General features: G+C 34.7%; 1 protein-coding gene across 12 annotated transcripts in view; it reads left to right on the top strand.

Moving 5' to 3' along the window:
• The window catches only part of RAPGEF6 (Rap guanine nucleotide exchange factor 6), a 192,273-nt gene that overhangs the window by 43,678 nt on the left and 128,995 nt on the right, over positions 1–19,600 (top strand). For all 12 annotated transcript variants that reach the window (XM_040444399.1, XM_040444398.1, XM_040444402.1 and 9 more), the window contains one exon: positions 3,726–3,795. In XM_040444399.1, coding sequence (XP_040300333.1) covers positions 3,726–3,795 — 70 coding nt within the window. The remainder of the gene's footprint in view (positions 1–3,725; positions 3,796–19,600) is intronic.

Here is a 19,600-nt window from a genome sequence, read left to right as displayed (position 1 = left end):
AGTACATTGTTGATTGGAAGTGGTGAGAATGGACAGCTTTGCCTTGTTGATGATGCGTAATGTAATCCCTAGATTAACTATTAAGAATTTAACAACAGCAGGGGCACCTGGGTGGCTCAGTTGGTTGAGTGGCCAACTTCATTTCAGGTCATGATCTCACGGTTCATGGGTTCAAGCCCCACGTCGGGCTCTGTGCTGACACTTCAGAGCCTGGAGCCTGCTTCCAATTCTGTCTCCCTCTCTCTCTGCCCCTCCCCTCCTTGTGCTCTGTGTCTCTCTAAAATAAATAGACATTTGAAAAATAAAAAAAAAAAATTTAACAAAAAAGCATTTAAAAATCATCACAGGAATTAAAATGGTACACTGAAAACACTTGTTTAATAGAAATGATGTAAATAATGTAGAAGCAGAGGCACAAAAAAGATGAGGCATTTACAAAATAAGTAGAAAAACCATGTCAGTAATTTCATACTTGTGGTCTAGGCACTCCACTTAAAGGACAGATTAACAGATTCTTTGGTAATCCAAGATACAGTTATATGCTTTAGGTTCAAAGCACAAATACATTTGTAGTAAAAGGGTGGAAAAGAATATAGTAGGCAAATTATATTCGTAAGAGAACTGGAGGGGTCATATCAATATCAATCAAAATCAATTATAAAATCCAAAATATTACTAGAGACTAAGAGCAAATTTTCATAGTGCTAAAAGGATGAGTATATTAGGAACATAAAACGGTTTTTACCATCTATATATTTTCTGATGGGAGCCCTAAAATAAAAGAAGTAAAAACTGACAGAATTGAAAAGATCATTAGAAATTCAACTCTTACAGCTGGAGATTCAGAACTCTGTCTATAATCAGTAGAACCACTAGATTGAAAAATTAGAAAAGCTATTTAGCTTGAGAGGTACAATTACCACTTTGATACATTGGTGTTTTTTTTTTTTTCAGACTTCTAGATCATTCTCCAGGATAGAGCATATTCTAGGCTATCAAACAAATCTCAGTAAGTTTTAAAAGGGTGAAATAATTCAGGGTTTGTTTTCTGAGTATGTTCGAATTAAATTATAAATCAATTCCAGAAAGAAATGGGGGAATTTAAACAACATATTTATTAATGACCCATAGGTCAAAGAATAGTTGACATTGGAAATTAGAAAATGTTTTGAAATGAATGAAAACGAACACATGTCAAATATTGAGTTTCACTTAAAGCATCCTGGAGGGAAATTCACAGCACTTAATTTGGAGCACCTTCATGAGAAAAGAAAAATGGTCTCAATTCAGTCATGTTAAGTTTCCATCTTAAGAATAAGAATAGCTAAATAAATTTGAAAAAGAGGTAAAGCTTGAGTAGCAATCACTGGAATAAAAACCATAAAAACAATAGAGAAAATCAATGAACTGAAAAGGTCAACAAAGTTGATAAACTTTGGGATAGACTGACCATTTTAAAAAGAAAACACAAATTACCAAAATGAGGCTTGAAAGAAGAGACATTATTGTCCTACAGAAATTAAAATATTAGAAAATTTTATGAGCCACTTTATAACAAATTGGGCAAATCTTACAAAGACATATATTGCCATAAATAGAGTGTAAGAGAAACTTTGATTATACTTATAAAAAGTAAAGAAATTGATCATTACACTTATGCCCACATAGGAAAGCCTAGTAGTGCTAAATGTTTTCAGGTATTTAAGAAAGCACTGTTAATTATCCTATGCAAACTCTTTTGGAAAATAGGGGAAGAGGGAGCATTTACAACCTATTTTATGAGTCCAATATTATCCTGACACACCAAAGACGTCACAAGAAAACTATACATTGTTATCTCTCATGAACATACATGCAGAAATCATTAACAAGATAACAGCAAACCAAATCCAGGAATATATTAATAAAGTATTAAAAACTGAGTAAGTGGATTTATTTTGGGAATGCAAGAGGGTTTACTATCCATAAATCAATTAATACAATATACTCTGTTAGTAAAATAAAGGACAACAGCCATATCCTTTTAGTAAACAAAAAAAAATTTGAAAAAAAAACCTGTTCATGATAATTTTTTTTAAGTTTATTTATTTATTTGGAGAGAGAAAGAGAGTACCAGCGGGTGAGGGGCATAGTGAGAGAGAGAGAATCCTAAGCAGGCTCTGCACTATCAGCTCAGAGTCCGATGCAGGGTTTGTGACCTGAGCCAAAAATCAAGAGTCGGACACTCAGCCGACTGAGCCACTCAGGCTCCCCGTCATGATAAAAATTTTGAGCATACTAGACATAGAGAAGGAAATTTCCTAATTCTGATCTAGTGCTCATACATAAATGAAGTTTTTTTTATTTTCACTTCTAGGGATCACAGCCCTGTTCTTTCTGTTTTCCAGTGTCTTGAAACTGATGTTGTATATATTTTGTCTGATGTTTTAGTTTTTTTTTCAGGTGGGAGAATAAATCTAGTCCCTGTTTCTCTATCTTCAGTAAAAGCAAACTTTGACAAATTTACTTCTAATTGTTTTATGCATAAGATGATTAGGTGATGTTTTGGAGAAAAAAACAAAAAATAGACTGTTCTGCTTAAGAAAAAAAGTGAGTTTTATGTTTAGAAGTAATTTATTAGATATTAAGATTTTGTTGCAAGATTGACGTGATGCCTACTGTGCACTAAGGAGGCACCTTAGGATTTTGTTATGAACCATTATTTGTATATAACTTTATGTGGAGAATTAAAATTTTTATAGTACTGAATTTTTCATAAAAGTACATGATAGGTCACTTTCTTTATTCAGTCTCTGTTTCCAGTCTATAAAATTGCATAATGTTTTATAAAGGACTTCTGTATTTCTTTATTAAGTTTACTTTTTGATATTTTCTATTTTGCATGATTAGTGGAGTTACTTTTTAATTTGGTTACTTTGGAGCAATATTTTAGATATTTTATAATTGACCATGGTGCTTAATTTTCATTGATGTAATATTTTAGATTGCTTTTATAATTTTCTTTAAGTGTGGTTTGCATATTAGGTATGTTAATACTGTGTCTCTTAGATAATTAACAAGTATTTTATTCTCTTCCCTCCTCCCCACTTTTTAAAATTATCAGTTTCTCTTTTCAAACAGAAATACTGTTTTTCCTTTATGAGTGCTCGCTTTTTTGATTTGCTGAGAAATCTTTCTCCCAGGTAAAGAATGTAGAAATATATTTTCTTTGAAAACTAAATCAATTTAGTTTTTATGAAAGAACTAGCCATGGACTCCCAACACTGTTTTTGAAAAATAAATCACCTGTTTATCTTACTACATTTATTTGTGTGTTTAAATGTGGCTAGTATCTTTTGTTTATTACTGCTCCCAAAATATTATAATAATTTATTTTCATAAAAGTACTCTATAGTGGTGGCTTCATTTTTTATTAGGTGTTTTTACTTTAATTCACCATTATACCAAAATCAAAACTTGAGATTAGGCAAGTATCTTTTATGATTAGCTTTAGAGATGAGTTGAAGGCAGATACTTGAAAAGAATTTTTACAGAGAATTTTGTTGAGATCACTTATATCTGTAAACAAGAAGAAAGATGATTTTGTTTTTAAGAAAATCTTATTCACATATGCGATAGGGTTACAATTTCTTGGTTAACATCTAGGATTTTGGGTTTTTTTCTTCCTATATGATATATTTTATCTGTAATCTTTGCTAAAGAAATTGTTTTTTGTTTTTTTATAGTTTTGGTAAGCAGTTTGGAGGAAAAAGAGGATGTGATTGTCTTGTATTAGAGCCTTCAGAAATGATTGTGGTAAGAACTCTAAAGAATGCTGAATTGTTTTTTTCTTTGTTTTTTGTTTTATATACTTGAGTTTCAACTTTAAATGTAAGCTTTTAAATACTGAAGGAGGTTCCATTACTGTGACATTTAAAATATTAAGTAGCATCAGACATATATATAAAATTTGATATGTTTTTATCTACTTTAAGTTTTTCCTGATCCTTGAGAAAATTTGGAAAATGATACAGTTACATACAACATTTACAAATTTGGTGATTTCTTCTACTAGTTTTACCAGAAATTTTAAATGAAGGCACCCTGATTTTTCGAGTGTTTTCTCTTTTCCTATTCAATTTAGTTAATAATCTTTTAACATCCATCACTCTGTGTCCTGGACTTGAGGGAAAGAGAGACAAAGAGACACAAAATTATAACCAAGTAAGAAGTGGTTTAGATCTTAATATTTTTACTTAGAGTATATTTAAGGAATAATCCTTTTTCCTAAGAAATCTAGGTAGTTGATGTAAAGTTAGAAAATCTAACTTTATTTTGTTTTCTACCCATTAAAAGAACGAAAAACACAGCTTTGTTTTAACCTGTTCTGAGATGACCTCGATCGACTCATTGTCCTCCTAGCATCTCATGTAGATGATCCTGTCATCTAATTTGATTTTAAACTATTGAGAAGTGAGATTGCATTCTTTTTTTTTTTTTAATTTTTTTTTAACGTTTATTTATTTTTGAGACAGAGACAGAACATGAATGGGGCAGGGGCAGAGAGAGAGGGGGACACAGAATCGGAAGCAGGCTCCAGGCTCTGAGCCATCAGCCCAGAGCCCGATGCGGGGCTCGAATTTACAGACCGCGAGATCGTGACCTGAGCTGAAGTCGGACGCTTAACCGACTGAGCCACCCAGGCGCCCCGAGATTGCATTCTTAATGAAGAATTTTATTTTCAGGCATCAAAACTAAACTATTTCACCATTTCATGGTGCTGTTGTCATGCACATCTTCAAATAGTTTCTGTTTTCTACAAACTCGATCACCTACATTATCATGCACTGACTGTCCTAAATTTCATATTTTAACTCCTAAAAGACAAAAATTAGGTCTTAATTAGTTTGTGTTTTTGTTAGGATTGCAGAGTGCTGCTTGCATAGTAAGTATTCAGTGAATGTTAAGTCCATTGAAGTTTGCTCAAGGCTTGGACTATGTATTATGTTAAGTGTTGGTATATATAGTGTATCTAGTAAGGCCTCAGAACTCTCCCTTTTAAATAAATGTATTGAGGGACATGGCAAGAAAACTAGCTCAAGAAGTACTGGTTTTCTCACTGATTTGTCATTTGATCTATTTTGTATTTCTTTTACTTTATCAGGAAAGAATTGTGCTTTTTACTGCAGTGTTCTCATGTGCATTTTTTTGTTGTTGTTTGGTTCTATTGTGGTAAAATACGCAACATAAAATTTACTATCTTAACCATTTTTAAGTATTTAGTTCACTATGTTAAGCTAATTAAACGTAGAAATTAATCACTCATATATTATTAAATTAATTTTTCCCTTAAGTCAAAGGGAAAGCTTTTTTCTTCCCATATCTGAAGTTAGCCTTTTCTCTAAGGACACCTGCTTGCTTTTACTGGAGGACAGTATTTAAAGCCATGATGTGGCTGCCAGTTGTTTTCATTGCTCCAAGCACCTCTTTGCTTATAGGGCCTCTCAATAAACAGAGTTAGAAAATATATCTGTGAGTGTATGTATACCCACACACTTATGTGTACATATATCTTTCTTTCTATATGTGTTTGATTATTCTGGCCTTTCCTCTTGGCTTTTTTGTACCTCCTTTTTCTACCAGTGAGAAACTTGATTTCTATTATCATTATATTTATTTACACAGAGTGGTTTAAGAATTGCTTGCTCATAACATTGGAGACAGTGCACAGTGCTGCTAGCTAGAGTGATGTGCACAAATACATCTATTTTAAGTGTACAAGTTGTTGAGATTTTACAAATGTATAATCCTTATAACTTACCTCTATATCAAAGTATAAAATATTTTAATCATCCATCCTAAAAGCAAGGAAATACTCAGAGAATTATAGGAACCTGGCAAAAGACAGAGGAACCAGATTAAAAGGACTCCTGTTTGCCAAATCTGGGACAATTTGAGAATCTACATAAAAATTCATATTAATCATACCCCTGTATATAACATAAGAATTTATAAGTTCTCCAGATATGGATGAATGAATGAGGGAGATGTTCTTCCTGATAATGTAATGTGAACTAATAAATACAGAAAAAATGATTTTAGAAAATCACTAATGAATGCTAAGACTTGGGGGCTAATGTTTGAGAAACCAGAATACTTACATAATCTGAACATATCTCTCCACAAATCATTTATGAAGGGAAAAATTACCAAATCTCTAATGGGGTAACATGGAGGATACCCCTATAATGAATATCATTGCTACCACCATCAGTCTGGGCACAAGCTGATAACATACTAGTCCTGATATGATGAACTGAGAAGGACAAAATATCACATTTGTGAGAATTTCCTGCCAGAAATGCATGCCTGAATGTAGTCATTAGAAAATACCAGACAAAACAAGTTGAAGACATTCTACCAATTGACTGGCCTATACTCTAAACATTCCAGTGTCAAAAAACACAGAGATAGACTGAGGAATTATTCTAGATTAAAGACCAAAAAACGACACATTACTAAACACAATGCTTGATCTTGTATTAAATCTTGGACACAGAGGGGCAATGTGGCTATAAATGCATTTGGCACAATTGATGAAAATTGAATATGGACTTGTGGATTAGATAATACTGAATTTGCTGATTTTGAGAAATATACTTGGGTTGTTGATACAAAATCTTTGCTCTTAGGAAATATATATTGACATCTTTTGGCGTCAATTTATACTAAGATGTTTCAGAATAAAATTGTGTGTATATAATATCTTAAAAATTACCAAAAAATCACATCAGATATTTATTGATTGATTGATGGTTGGTTGGTAATTTTTAAATTCCGAAACCTCATTTCATTGATGAGCAGCATAAAAAAAAAAAAAATGCTTTATAAGTTATAGGAGAAGATAATACAAAATAGTTTTAAGATTTTTATTTCTGTGATATTTCTGAAGGATTTTATCAAAATGTCCTATGAATCTTGATTTTTTTTTTTTTTTTTTTTTTGGTTTATCACCATGACAACATCTTTTTTTATAAGTATGCACCACGCCCAACATGGGGCTTGAACTCACAACCCCAAGATCAAGTTGCATGCTCTACTGACTGAGCCAGCCTGGTGCCCCAATATTATATCTTTTGATATATAAAAATGTATTAAATATTTTGTACCAGTATAAATCTTTGGTATTCTGTATTTTTTTAGATGAAATTATTTCGCATTCCTTAAAGGTAGAATTGCAAATATGATAGAAGTAAATGCTTCTTATGTTGATGAGTTCTTTCAAATGGTTTGACTGTATATTTGTACAAATTTGAGTAACTCCTCTAGTGATTGGGAATGCCTGGTAATGAACATCTTCCTGATCACCTGTTAAGTTAGTCTTCTTAATCTGACATATTATAAGGAAATCTCCCTCTTGCAGCTTACTTGTGCGTACTTTCATATACCTATTTATGGGCATTTTTTTTTTCTTACTGTTATTCTGTCTTGTCCATTTTCCTACCTGGATTCTTCTTCTTTTTATTTAAAAAAATTTGTTTATTAAGAGCTTTTTATTAAGGTATGAGCCCTTTTGCTTATACAGTGTTGTAAATATATCATTTTCTCACTGACGGTAAAATGAATTTTACATCAGGTTTTTTTTTTTTTAATCTATAAAGGTGTTTTCCTCTTAGAACTTTCTGGTTAGGGTCATGCTTATTATTAGAAAGACCTTCCCCATGACAACATTATTTAACTTTTAACCTGTATTGCTTTCTAGAATTTGTTAGTTCCTTTTTAAAAAGTTTTAGAACTCACTCCTCTGGGGAGCAGAAGACAATGATAACCAGTTAACAAAGTGTCTCCCAACATTTCCTCCAAATACAATGTAGAACTACAAGAAGAATGAAAGAATTGTACACATATACCATGCTCATGGCGTAACTTGGAAGCAGAGAATGACAAATTTTGAAAGTAATAGTAAGTAAAAGGAGAAAACCCACCAATTCTCAGCATGTTATCTCTCCCACTCTATGTCTTTTCCCAACCCTCAGCCATCCAAGGCTTTGTGGTGAGCAAAGGCCAACCAAGCAGATTTGCAGAAAACACACAAGATGGAAGCTAACAAGTGGACTAAGGTTAACCTGCACTGCCAGAAGGACTAACTCCACACAAAATGTAAAATTGTGTGTGTGTGTGTGTGTGTGTGTGTGTGTGTGTGTGTGTCATAGATCAGAACACGGATTACAGGGAAGTCATTTAAAATGAAATGATTTGCTAAAGTCGTCTTCTAAGTGTGTATCTTCAGGGTTAAGACAAAGGTTTTTAAGTGCTAAAGAAGAAAGTAACACATTGGGAAATTTTAGGTTTCTGCAAGACAAAGTGAACACAAAATTACAGTCTTATGATGCCTTTCCCCACCTCCCGCCCTGCAAAACAAAAGGAAAAAGTATCCTAAAATACCTGGACCTCAAAGTATTTGATAATTTCCTATTAAACTAGGAATCTTGTAAAACATTCCAGTATCACAAAAAGATAAAAAGAGAAGATGAATAAATGCATATAGTTATTACAAAAAAAATGAGAAACAGATTCATTACATACCAATTATCCCCATTCTAGAAAAAAAACCATGCAGATGAAAATTGACCATACTTTAGAGATAAACATATTCAGTCAAGCATTCGAGGACACTTTTTAAAAACGTAAAATCAGGAATTCAAAAACCAAGAAAAGAAAATGAGAAGAAAAATAGAATCAAAGAGTATAAAATCAGTAAAGGAATTGAAGATATAGGAAAAAATTATTTTAGAAACAAATTAAGGATGCCTCAGGGAGAATACACTCAAATGAAAGTTTAATAAGGTACATTGAACATATCAAAAGTACAGTGAGATATCATGTTATACCTATCAAAAAAGGCAAGAAATAAAGGTTAGTGAGGATGTAGAGAAAAGGAATCCTCACACACTGTTGGTCGGAATGTAAATTGTTACAGTCAGTGTGAAAAATAGCATGGAGGTTCCTCAGAAATTTTTAAAAAGTAGTACCATATGATCCAGTAACTCCACTGGTCGGTTTTTCCGCAAAGAAAACAAAAACATTCGTTTGAAAAGATACATTCACTCCTATGTTTATTGCATCACTATTTACAGTACCCAAGAATTGGAAGCAACCTAAGTGTCTATAGGCAAATAGATAAGGAAGATATGGTATATATGCAATGGAATATTACTCAGCCATAAAAAGAATGAGATCTTGACATTTGTGATAACATGGAAGGTCCTAGAGGATATTATGCTTAAGGAAATAAGTCAGACTGAAAAAGACAACATAATTCACCCATGTGGAATGTTAAAAAAAAAAACAAAAAAAAAAAACAAAAAAAAAACAAGAAAAAGCAGAATCAGACCTATTAATATGGAGAACAGACTGATGGTTGCCAGAGGGGAAGCCGGGTGGGAGGTGGATAAAATGGGTGAAGGAGGGGAGTGTGAGATGGAGACTTCCAGTTATGAAATGAGTAAGTAATGGGAATGAAAGGAATGTAGTCAATGATATTGTAATAATGTGTATGGTGACAGATGGTAGCTCTGAGCATAGCATAATGTTTAAACTTGTCAGATGACTATGTTGTGCACCTGAAACTAACCTTGTTTGTCAACTATACTTAAAAAAAAAAAAAAGGGAAAAACTAAATGAAAATGACAAAAAGAATGAAGTACAAGGTGTCAGAAGTATTAATGTACTTGAAAGCTGCTGAGAGAGCAGATCTTAAACTTTGTCACCCCAGAAATGAAATGGTAGTTATGTGATGGAGGTGTTAGCTAAGGCAATGATGATAAATCATTCTGCATATAAATGTGTTGAATCAGCACATTGTATACCTTAAATTTACACAATCTTAATTTTTTTTTTATTAAGTTTATATATTTATTTTGAGAGAGAGCGAGCACAAGCAGGGGAGGGGCAGAGAGAAGAAGAGAGAGAATCCCAAGCAGGCTCCACACCATCAGCAAAGAGCCTGATGCGGGGCTTGAACCCACGGACTGTGGGATCATGATCTGAGCCAAGATAAGAGTCGGATGCTTAACCAGCTATGCTACCCAGGCACCCCTGAATTTAAACAATCTTACATGTGAATTGTATCTCAAAGCTGGAATAAGACAAGTGTCAGAGAAAATAGTGAAAATTAAAGTTAGGCAATGAAGGGATAATGTTCATAATTTTAACACTTCCAAGACAGAGAAATCCATGGAAAGCAACTATATTTAAAACAATACTTAATGAAAATTCTTTAGAAATTAAAAAAGATTCAGATCTATAAATGTAAAGGGTCTGCTGGGAACTGGGGAAATGAGCCCATAACTACCATTTCCAGGACATTTCCTGATAAAACTATTTGATTTCAAAGAAAAAATCCTTGAAGCTTACAGTTAAAAACCTCACATAACTTTCAAAGGCAAACAAGTTGAACTGATTCAAATATTTAAAATACCACTGATGTGGCGCATGGGTGGCGCAGTCGGTTAAGCGTCCGACTTCAGCCAGGTCACGATCTCGCGGTCCAGGAGTTTGATCCCCGCGTCACGCTCTGGGCTGATGGCTCAGAGCCTGGAGCCTGTTTCCGATTCTGTGTCTTCTTCTCTGTCTGCCCCTTCCCCGTTCATGCTTTGTGTCTCTCTGTCCCAAAAATAAAAATAAACTTTGAAAAATAAAATAAAATAAAATACCACTGAGACAATCAAAACAAGGGACAGTACAGCAGCATTTAAAAAAAAGGAAGTATAGGGGCGCCTTGGTGGCTCAGGCAGTTAGCGTCCGACTCCAGCTCAGGTCATGATCTCATAGTTCGTGGGTTTGAGCCCTGCATTGGGCAGGGAGCCTGGAGCCTGCTTCGGATTCTCTCTCTCTCTCTCTCTCTCTCTCTCTCTCTCTCTCTCTCTCTCTCACCTGGAGCCTGCTTCGGATTCTCTCTCTCTCTCTCTCTCTCTCTCTCTCGTCTCTCTCGGGCAGGGAGCCTGGAGCCTGCTTCAGATTCTCTCTCTCTTTCTGTCTGTCTGTCTGTCTGTCTCTCTCTCTCTCACACACACACACACACACACACACACACAACTAAATAGAAGCATTCAGACATTAATAAGAAAAATAAATAAAATTAAAAAGAAAGTATGAACTAATGATTTTATATCAGCCACACTATCTTTATCAGGGTTAGGGGAAAACAGTTTTCAACATAGAAGAACTTAGGGAACACACCCATGAGCTGTTTTTAAGGAATCTGCTAGAGGATATTTAATCCACCTGAGAAATAACTGGGAAAACCTCAGTAAAAGAAACAAAGATGAATGTTTAAAGTATATAAATGTACTGGTAAGACTAAAACACAGGTAGAGATGTGAGGGAAATACTACAGTTTTATATGTTGTGATAGAATAGAAATAATACAAATGAAGGAAAAGGGAGAGTGAAATAGGAAAAAGAATAAGCTTTATTGATGTTATTGATTGCATAAAAATGGGTGTTAAAATAGCAATAAAAATGCTAAACTAGATAGTTATCACATGTGGGATTTGATTACTATGTAATCTGGTAGTTTACTTATTTCATATATGTTGGCAGAAGACTTAAGACTTGTGGGTCAGAAACAGAGAACTTTTTTACTTGTAGTTTAGCAAGCAGCATATCATTAGCATATTTCTCTAGATTCCTCTTGCTTCCCAGGTCCCACAGAGGCAATGCTGGGTGGCCCATACTGATGCCACACACATAGTAGGTTTGCATCGCAACTGAGAATCACTGAGCTTGGGGAATGACTGCTTTTATAGTGAGCAGCCTGCCTTTTTTTTTTTTTTCCCCAGCAGGAAACATTATCTCATCCTTCAGGATTGCTAACTACAAGCACAGCTCTGAGAAATGGCCCAGTTAATGAGTGGTTAGGACTCTGCATTCTTGGCCAATGCAGCAAAATGTGTGGAAGCACAAGAGGCCCAGGGAAGACTTTGTTTCCCCACAGATAGTAAAAGAACAGTAAGAGAACAGGTGGACCATAATAAGTATTGGCAAGGGTGTAGAGAAATTCAAGCACTCATACATCGCTGGTAGAAATAGAAAGTGATGCATTGTCTTTGGGAAACAATTTGACAGTTGATGAAATAGGTAAAGTGTCTGTGGAGTACATCAAAAAGTATAGAGAAACCAGAGGGAAAATGGGCAGAAGGAATAAATTCACAGGAGATCCAAATATCAGAGGTAACATGCAGATTTTAAAACAGCTGATGGGTATTACAAGGATTTAGTGGAGAGTTTTAGAAGATTAGAAACTGTAAAATGAAAGAATGAATTCCAACTTCTACAACTAGAAACATCTATAAATGAAAATAACTCATTAGGTGAGTTTTACAGAAGATAAAACTTGGCTGAGTAGTGGGTTAGGGAACTGAATTATAAGCAGGAAGAAAATGAACAGATGAAGAAAAAACTTTAAAAATACATGATGGATGGGGCGCCTGGGTGGCGCAGTCGGTTGAGCGTCCGACTTCAGCCAGGTCATGATCTCGCGGTCCGGGAGTTCGAGCCCCACGTCGGGCTCTGGGCTGATGGCTCAGAGCCTGGAGCCTGTTTCCGATTCTGTGTCTCCCTCTCTCTCTGCCCCTCCCCTGTTCATGCTCTGTCTCTCTCTGTCCCAAAAATAAATAAAAAAACGTTGAAAAAAAAATTAAAAATACATGATGGAGTGTAGGAGACAGATAATAGAAAAGGTCTTACATGAGTAATTGGATTCATAGAAGGAAAACATGACAGAAGTAATGGAAGAGAGAATGGCTGAGAATTTTCCAAAACTATCAAAAGAAATCAACTCACAGATTTTAGAACTCTACAATCTCAAGGCAGGATAAATACAAAGAAACTTTGGCATAAGCACATTACAATAAAACCGGAAACCAAGAACAGAGTTATAAAAAGAAAATACATTACTTTTAAACCACCACAACTGGTAAAACACCTACTGACAGCAAAAATTTAAGGTACGTTTGTTAAGGATTGAACAATTTTCCAACAAAAGCTAAGAACATTTTCATCTGTAGACAGGCACTCAGTTAACTAACTGGGAGTTTTTCAGGCAAGAGGGAATCACAGATGGAAGCATGGATAGGTAGAAATAAGGGCAGTGTAAAGAATTTATATGTGTACTGACTACAGAAACCAGTTTTAAGTGTCTTTTCCACATTAAACACATGACATAAGAAAAGGAGGGATGGAGTGAAGAATACTAAGATGTTTGCATTTTTTGAAAGTGGTAAATATACTAATAGTGGATTTTAATAAGTCAAGCGTATATGTCATCAATATACAGCTTACAATTAATAGGAGGAGAATTGGAGGGCACCTGGGTGGCCACTTGCTTATGCATCCAGCTGTTGATCTCAGCTTGGGTCTTGATCTCAGTGTTGTGAGTTCAGGCCCCACATTGGGCTCTGTGTTAGGCATGAAACCTACTTAAAAAAAAAAAAAAAAAAGAAATGGAATAATAAATGAAAATAAAACACAGGAGAGAAGAAACAACATAATAGGATCAAAGAACATAAGATGTTAGATTTCCCTTCAAGTATATCAGAAATTACAATAAATGTAAATGAAATAAGTATTCCAGTAAAAAAGCAATTATCAGATTAATTTTTTTAAGTTTATTTAGAGAGAGAGAGAGCATGCGTGCATGTGAGTGGGGGCAGGACGGAGAGTGGGAGATAGAGAATCCCAAGTAGGCTCCATGCCGTCATTGCAGAGCCCAAGGCAGGGCTCGAACTCAGGAACTGTGAGATCATGACCTGAGCCAGAATGAAGAGTTAGACCCTTAACTAACTAAGCAACCCAGGTGCCCCAGATTAAAAATTTTAAAACACAATTATATGCCACTTGAAAAAAAATAGCAGTGTAAATATAAAGTTTGGGAAGAAACAGAACTTCTCAGTCTTCTGGCTGAGAATTAGTGGAGGAGGAAAAAAAAAGAGCAAGGGGAAAACAATTATATGGAAGAAGTTGTGTCTTAAAAGCATTAACCGAAAGAGCTGGTGTGTCTCCAATCCTCAAAGTGTACTTTAAGGCAAGAAGCATTATTTAATTCAAAACAGTATTTCCTAATGATAAACATGTATCAAGGTTAAACACTCCTAGATTTTTACATCCCTAATTTACACAGCTATAAGATATATAAAAAGTGGTCATCAGTAAAAAGAAAACTTGACAAATCCACAAGGACAGTGAGAGATTTAAACATCCCTCTAAAAGTGATAAAGCAAGCATGAGGAATCGGTAAGGATTTTGAGGATTTGAACCTCTGCCCAATAGTTCTATAGAGAACATTACACACATTAATAACAGAATGCATCTACTTTTCAAGTGCACATGGATTATTTTTAAATGTGGCTATTCTCTGGAACATAAATCTCAGGAAAGAATTTAATTTTTAGTTTGTTTTTTGACCACCATGGAATTAATCTAAAAACCAATTACAAAAACAACTAGAACAAAATGCAACTTGTGAAATTCAGGAGTATACTTTATTTTATTATTTTTTTAACGTTTATTTATTTTTGAGAGACACACAGAGTGTGAGGAGGGGAGGCAGAGAGACAGAGAGACACAGAATCCAAAGCAGGCTCCAGGCTCTGAGCTGTCAGCCCAGAACCCATCTTGGGGCTCGAACCCATGGACCGCAAGATCATGACCTGAGCTGAAGTCTGATGCCTAACTGAGCTACCCAGGCACCCCCAGGAATATACTTTAAATCACTTGTCAGAGAGTCACTATGAAAATGAGAAAATATTTGGAGCTGAATGAAGATGATATATCAAAATGTATGAAATTCGTCTTGCATCTTAGCTGAGCAATTTAAGCCTTAATGCTGTAAGGAAGGGCTGAGACTCAATGAAGCATCCACATCAAGAAATTAGAGAGCAGCAACTATACCTACAGAAATTAGAAGCCAAGAAACAAGATAAATTAAAAAATCAGTGACATGTAAATCAAACTTAAAGAGAATCAATACAAGTAAAAGTTGTTTCTCAGAACAGAGTAATAAATTTGATAAACCTTTGTCAAAAGTAGTCAAGAACAAAACATGTTGCATAGCTTAATATCAGGCACCTGGGTGGCTCAATCGGTTGAGCATCCAACTCTTGATTTCATTTCAGGTCACATTTCCAGGATCATGGGATTCTCTTTGTCTCTCTCCCTCTCCCTCCCTCCTTCCCCCCTCCCTCCTTCTGCTCCTGTTTCCCATGCTCATGCACTCACATTGTAAGATAGAAATAAAAAAAATTATTTAAAACTTAAATTTTAAATTTTAGATCATCAAATTCCTTGAAAAATACAACTTACCAAAACAAGCTCATGCATGCATACACACAGAAAAGCTTCATGATCCATTATAGGAAGAAAGTGAATCTGTAATTAACAGACCTTTTCATTTGGAAATATCCACCCACATTGTTTCACTGGTGAAGTTTTTCCAACATTGAAATAAGAAAGAATACAAAAAATCTTGAAAGAGAAAGGCTAATTGCCTTTTTTTTTTAATGCATCCAGTTTAATTTTATTTTTATTGACATATAAGTAGTGTGTGAGAGCCCAGTTTGATTGTGATAGCAAAACCTGACAAGTACATCATATCACAGAAAGGCACTATCACAGGTTAGTGGGGTTTTTTTTTGTTTTTTAATGTTTATTTTGAGAGACAGCTAGTGAGCAAGAAAGCGAGCCTATGAGCAGGGGAGGGGGAGAGAGAATCCCAAGCAAGCTCTGTGCTATCAGGTCAGAGCTCAACACAGGACTTGTACTCACAAACCCTGAGATCATGACCTCAGCCAAAATCAAGAGGTGGACATTTAACCAACTGAGCCATCCAGGCACCTCAGCTTGTTTGTTTGTTTATTTTAATGAAAAATCTAAAAATTCTAAACTATTAGAGAATCAAATCCCAGTGGTACGTAGGATAAACTATCACGACTATGTTGAATTTATTTCCAGAGTTGCAAGCTTGATTGAATTAGCAGGTGGTACTTTGTTTTATTGCAGTTTGCTTTATTGTGCTTCTCAAATACAGTGTTTTTACAAATTAAAAGTTTGAGGAACCCTTGGTGAGCTATTCTTTTGATGCCATTTTAAAACAACATTTGCTCACCTCTGTGTCTTTTTATCCCTGCTTGGTAATTTTTTGCAGTATTTCAGACTTTTTCATTATTATATTTGTTACAGTGATCTATGATCAGTGGTTACAGCTCACTGAAAGCTTAGAGGATGGTTATCATTTTTTATCATAGTATTTTTTAATTAAGGAATGTACTTTGTTTTTTAGACATAATGCTGTTGCACACTTACTAAACAACAGTGTTTTATAAACAGAAGTTATGCATTGGGAAGAGAAAATTTTTATTTGACTTACTTTATTGCAATATTTGCGTTATTAAAGTAGCCTGGTACCAAACCTGCAATATCTCTGAGGTATGTCTATATTTGAAAATTAGAGTAATGTAATTAAAGAGTCATGATCATCTATATAGATACAGAATAAGCATTTGGTAGTACTCAAAACCCATTTATGATTTTTGAATCTTTTAGCAAATTAGGAAAAGAAGGAAACTTTCATAACCTTATTAAAGGTATCTGTGTTGATACAGTAAATATTGAAAATTTTATCCTGGAATTTGGGAATATATGGAAAGCTCAGCATTACTAAAATCCCTGGCTAAGAAGTGCTTAGGTGAATTTAGGGAAGGGAAGGAGGATAGATTGGGAAAGAAAATAGAGAACTGTCCTTAACAGATGAAATGATTTGTATGTAGGAAATAAAAAAATATATACACATAAACTTTTAGAATTAATAAGTGATTTTAGCACGGTCACAGGATGCTTATTCGTATACAGAAATCAACTGTATTTATATTTATGAGAAACAGGTATTTAGAAAAATGTAATTTAGTGAACATACCAGTTGTAAACATCAAGAAGTCCATATACATTAGAATAGATCTAAAAAAAGTTGTAGGAAACATGTATATAAACCATAAATAATTTTGAAATCTTTAGATCTAAATCAAGAGGGATTTTTGAGAAAGGAATATTGCCTAAATTCCTGTAAAATTGAGTTCAATCCCCGTCAGAATCCCAGCAGATTTTTTTAGGGAGATGAAGCAGTTGACCTGTTTTATACACACATACACATACATATCACATAAGAGAAGAATACATTGACTTAAAAATACTTTGCTGTAGGGTCGCCTAGGTGGCTCAGTCAGTTAAGCATCTGACTTCAGTCGGGTTCATGATCTCATGGTTCATGGGTTCGAGCCCTGTGTTGGGCTCTGTGCTGGCGGCTGGGGCCTGTAGCCTGCTTCTGATTCTGTGTCTGCCTCTCACTCAGTCCCTCCCCAGCTTGTGCTGCTCTCTCTCTCTCTGTCTCTCTCAAAAACAAATAAAAACTTCAAAAAAATTTAAAAATACTTTGCTATAAATTTAAGAAATTTGAAAAAAATGAGATAACCATGTTCTTAAATAGTGAGTTCCTATCATAAAATTATTAATTTTCCTTTGGATACCTTGTAAATTTGATGAGATCCCGCTGAAAAATACCATCAGGTATGGTGGTGATTTTGTCAAAAATACATGTGGAAGGATAAAAAAGAAGAGCTAGAAGAAACCTGAGAAAGAAGACTGACCTCATTAGTTCAGCCATACAAAGATTTTTATATACTTAAAATAATTCATAAAGGAGGGAAAAAAATGTAATCTTTATAATCAAAAACAAAACAGGTGAATTTCATATATGTAAAATTGTTGGTATAATTCTACCAAGATTTATTGTTTCTAGTGACTTTAAAAGGCAGTATTTTGTCTGTTTTTTTGTTTTTTTTTTTTTTTTTTTTTTTTTTTTTGGAGAAAGCAGTACAGGAGTGCAAGCCGGGGAGAGTCAGTGAAAGAGGGAGAGAGAGAATCTCAAGTAGGCTCCACACCCAGCACAGAACCCAACACCGCGCTCACTCTCGCCACTGCTGGATCATGACCTGAGCCAAAATCAGGAGTCATTGCTTAAATGACTGAGCCACCCAGGTGCCCCTTGTCTGTGCGTTTCTAATGGGATAAGTCATAAGGTCAGAAAGGGCCAGTAGTCTTATTTTTAGTAGTAATGGCAATGTTAAAAATTTTGTTTGTGTGTGTGTATAGATACATACATTATTAGACATACATAAACATGTATTACATTTATGTGATAGTATGTAATTACTATTATTACAGTATATGCATAAATCATTAGGAAACAAGACTATGTAGTACCAGGATGTTGGTGGTAATATTGATATTGTTAAAGCTGTTATATATGGATAGGTAACATGTATATGTATATTATGAAAGGAAATTCTGCACCTTAAGATACATTTATTTGGGGCGCCTGGGTGGCTCAGTCGGTTAAGTGTCCAACTTCATCTCTCGTCATGATCTCGTGGTTTGTGAATTCAAGCTCTGCTTCCGGTTCTGCTGACAGCTCAGAGTCTGGAGCCTGCTTCAGATTCTGTGTCTCCCTCTCTTTCTGCCCCTCCCCTGCTCTCACTCTGACTCTCAAAAATAAATAAACATTAAAAAAATTTTTTTAAGATATATTTGGACATAATTGAAACTTGTAGCTTATTGTTAATATAGTGTAGTTACTAATATACGTATAAATAAACGTCATTAGTAATCAGTTTTTTTCCAGTGTGAAAGAGTTGTACAAAATCATAGATACTAAGAAGAAGTCTAAAGTTTGACTACAAAGTGTTAGCATCAAAACTGTGTTTGCATTCTTGAGTATTGTTGTGCCATGAATGCAATTTGGTGAGGAGAATCCTTTTTTTTCTCAGCAGTCAATATAGTCCCATTCTGTCACTTTTTTTTTTTTTTTTTTTTTTTTTTGAGAAGTCAGTTACTAATCTAGTTGACCTTCCTTAATAGAGGATCATCATTTTCCTTCTGGCTGTGTTAAAAGTCTTTTTATCATTGCTGTATGAATTTGTATTTGTATTTTTCAGTTATCCTGCTTGGGATTTGTTGGACCTCTTTGGGTTTTGTTTTTGTTTTAATCAAAGTTTCATTTTTTTTTTTTTTTTCAACGTTTATTTATTTTTGGGACAGAGAGAGACAGAGCATGAATGGAGGAGGGGCAGAGTGAGAGGGAGACACAGAATTGGAAACAGGCTCCAGGCTCTGAGCCATCAGCCCAGAGCCTGATGCGGGGCTCGAACTCACAGACCGCGAGATCGTGACCTGGCTGAAGTCGGACGCTTAACTGACTGCGCCACCCAGGCGCCCCCAAAGTTTCATTTTTTTTTTGGATATGATCTTGTTCTTCTGTCATCTCCTTCTTGAACTTTATAGGTTAAATTTTTTCAGCCTATCTATCTTCTGTGATTTCCATTTTTTTTTTTTAATCTCATCCTGACTTTATACTGCATCCTGTATGATTTCTTTTGGCCTTATCTTCCCAGTTTCCTAATACTTTTTTTAGTTACATATCAATACACTGTTTACTTCCCTCATCTTTCTTTTTTTGCTCTCTCTCTCTCTCTCTCTCCTTTTTTTTCTGTATTTCAGTTTGGGTAATTTT

This window comes from Herpailurus yagouaroundi, unplaced genomic scaffold (assembly GCF_014898765.1).
Source record: "Herpailurus yagouaroundi ecotype Mexico unplaced genomic scaffold, PumYag 192, whole genome shotgun sequence".
NCBI lineage: Eukaryota > Metazoa > Chordata > Mammalia > Carnivora > Felidae > Herpailurus > Herpailurus yagouaroundi.
The sequence above is the reverse complement of the archived record's forward strand: the minus strand, read 5'-3'. Positions and strand labels throughout refer to the sequence as shown.